This window comes from Schistocerca americana, chromosome 10 (assembly GCF_021461395.2).
Source record: "Schistocerca americana isolate TAMUIC-IGC-003095 chromosome 10, iqSchAmer2.1, whole genome shotgun sequence".
In the NCBI taxonomy this organism is placed as follows: Eukaryota; Metazoa; Arthropoda; class Insecta; order Orthoptera; family Acrididae; genus Schistocerca; species Schistocerca americana.
The window spans coordinates 122,420,432-122,421,618 of NC_060128.1; the positions used below are offsets into that span (position 1 = coordinate 122,420,432).

Sequence of the window (1,187 nt, forward strand, 5' to 3'; positions counted from 1 at the left end):
AGTTCTCCATGATTCATACATTTCAGATCTCATGCCTCAGAATAGATTTTCGTGGTTGCTAGACCATATTCATGCAAATGATAACAGCTAGCAATCAAAAAAGGGAGAAAAAGGCTTCAATAAATTGTTCAAGATACGCCCACTATTTGACTATCTTAGCAAGAGGTACACAGAAAGTTATAAGCCAACAGAACACCTTGCTGTGGATGAATCAATGATTCGTTTCAAAGGTAGATCCAGCCTCAAGCAGCATATGCCACAAAAACCCATAAAACATGGCTACAAAGCTTGGGTAATGGCAAATGAAACTGGTTATGTTTCCAAATTTCAGCTTTATACTGGGAAAATCAGTCAGGAGGTAGGAAAGTGTCTAGGTGCCAGAGATGTAAAACACCTTAGTTCAGAATTAACAGGAAAGCATCACAAGCTGTACTTTGATAATTATTTTACTTCTGTACCCCTGATGCTCGATCTGAAGAAACAAGGAATATATGCCTGTGCGACAGTGAGGAAAGGCAGAGCTGGGTTCCCAAAAGACTTCGAAAATGAAAAGAACATGTCCCGCGGAGAGTTCCAGTTTCGTTGTAGTGGCCAAGGTATCACGGCATTGGTTTGGAAAGATCGTAAACCAATACAGTTTCTTTCAAACTTCCACAACATTGAAAATATGAACACAGCATCTTGGAAATCCAAAGATGGTTCTCGCACAGAAATATTGTGCCCAGATATTGTAAAGGATTACAATACCTATATGGTGGCTTGTAGATAAATCCGACATGTTGAAATCAATCTATGAGATTGATAGAAAAAGCAAGAAATGGTGGCACAGAATTTTCTGGCACTTTCTTGATGTCACTGTTATAAATGCCTGCATCATTTATAATGAACATTGTGATAACGATCAGAAAACTCTGAAGCAATTCAGACTGTCTGTAACTGCTGGTCTAGTTGGAGCAATTTTGTCATCAACTCCTAATCACAAGAGATCTCAGATCCAGCAGAACAAATTCAAGCCATTTGTTGCACCAGAAAAGCGACTTGACAGTGCACCCCATATGCCAGAAAAAGGACTGTCTCCGAGATGTGCACACTGTGGTACTGCTAAAGAGCCACCACATCAAACAAGATCATTCTGCAAAATGTGTAATGTGGGTTTGTGCTTAACAAAAACATAAAATTGTTTCACT

General features: G+C 39.3%; 1 protein-coding gene across 1 annotated transcript; it reads left to right on the forward strand.

Moving 5' to 3' along the window:
• The first annotated feature begins 214 nt into the window (after positions 1-214).
• On the forward strand, positions 215-769 carry LOC124552290 (piggyBac transposable element-derived protein 2-like). The gene has a single exon (XM_047126567.1). It carries the CDS (start codon positions 215-217, stop codon positions 767-769), a length of 555 nt encoding a protein of 184 aa, XP_046982523.1.
• The last annotated feature ends 418 nt before the right edge of the window (positions 770-1,187 follow it).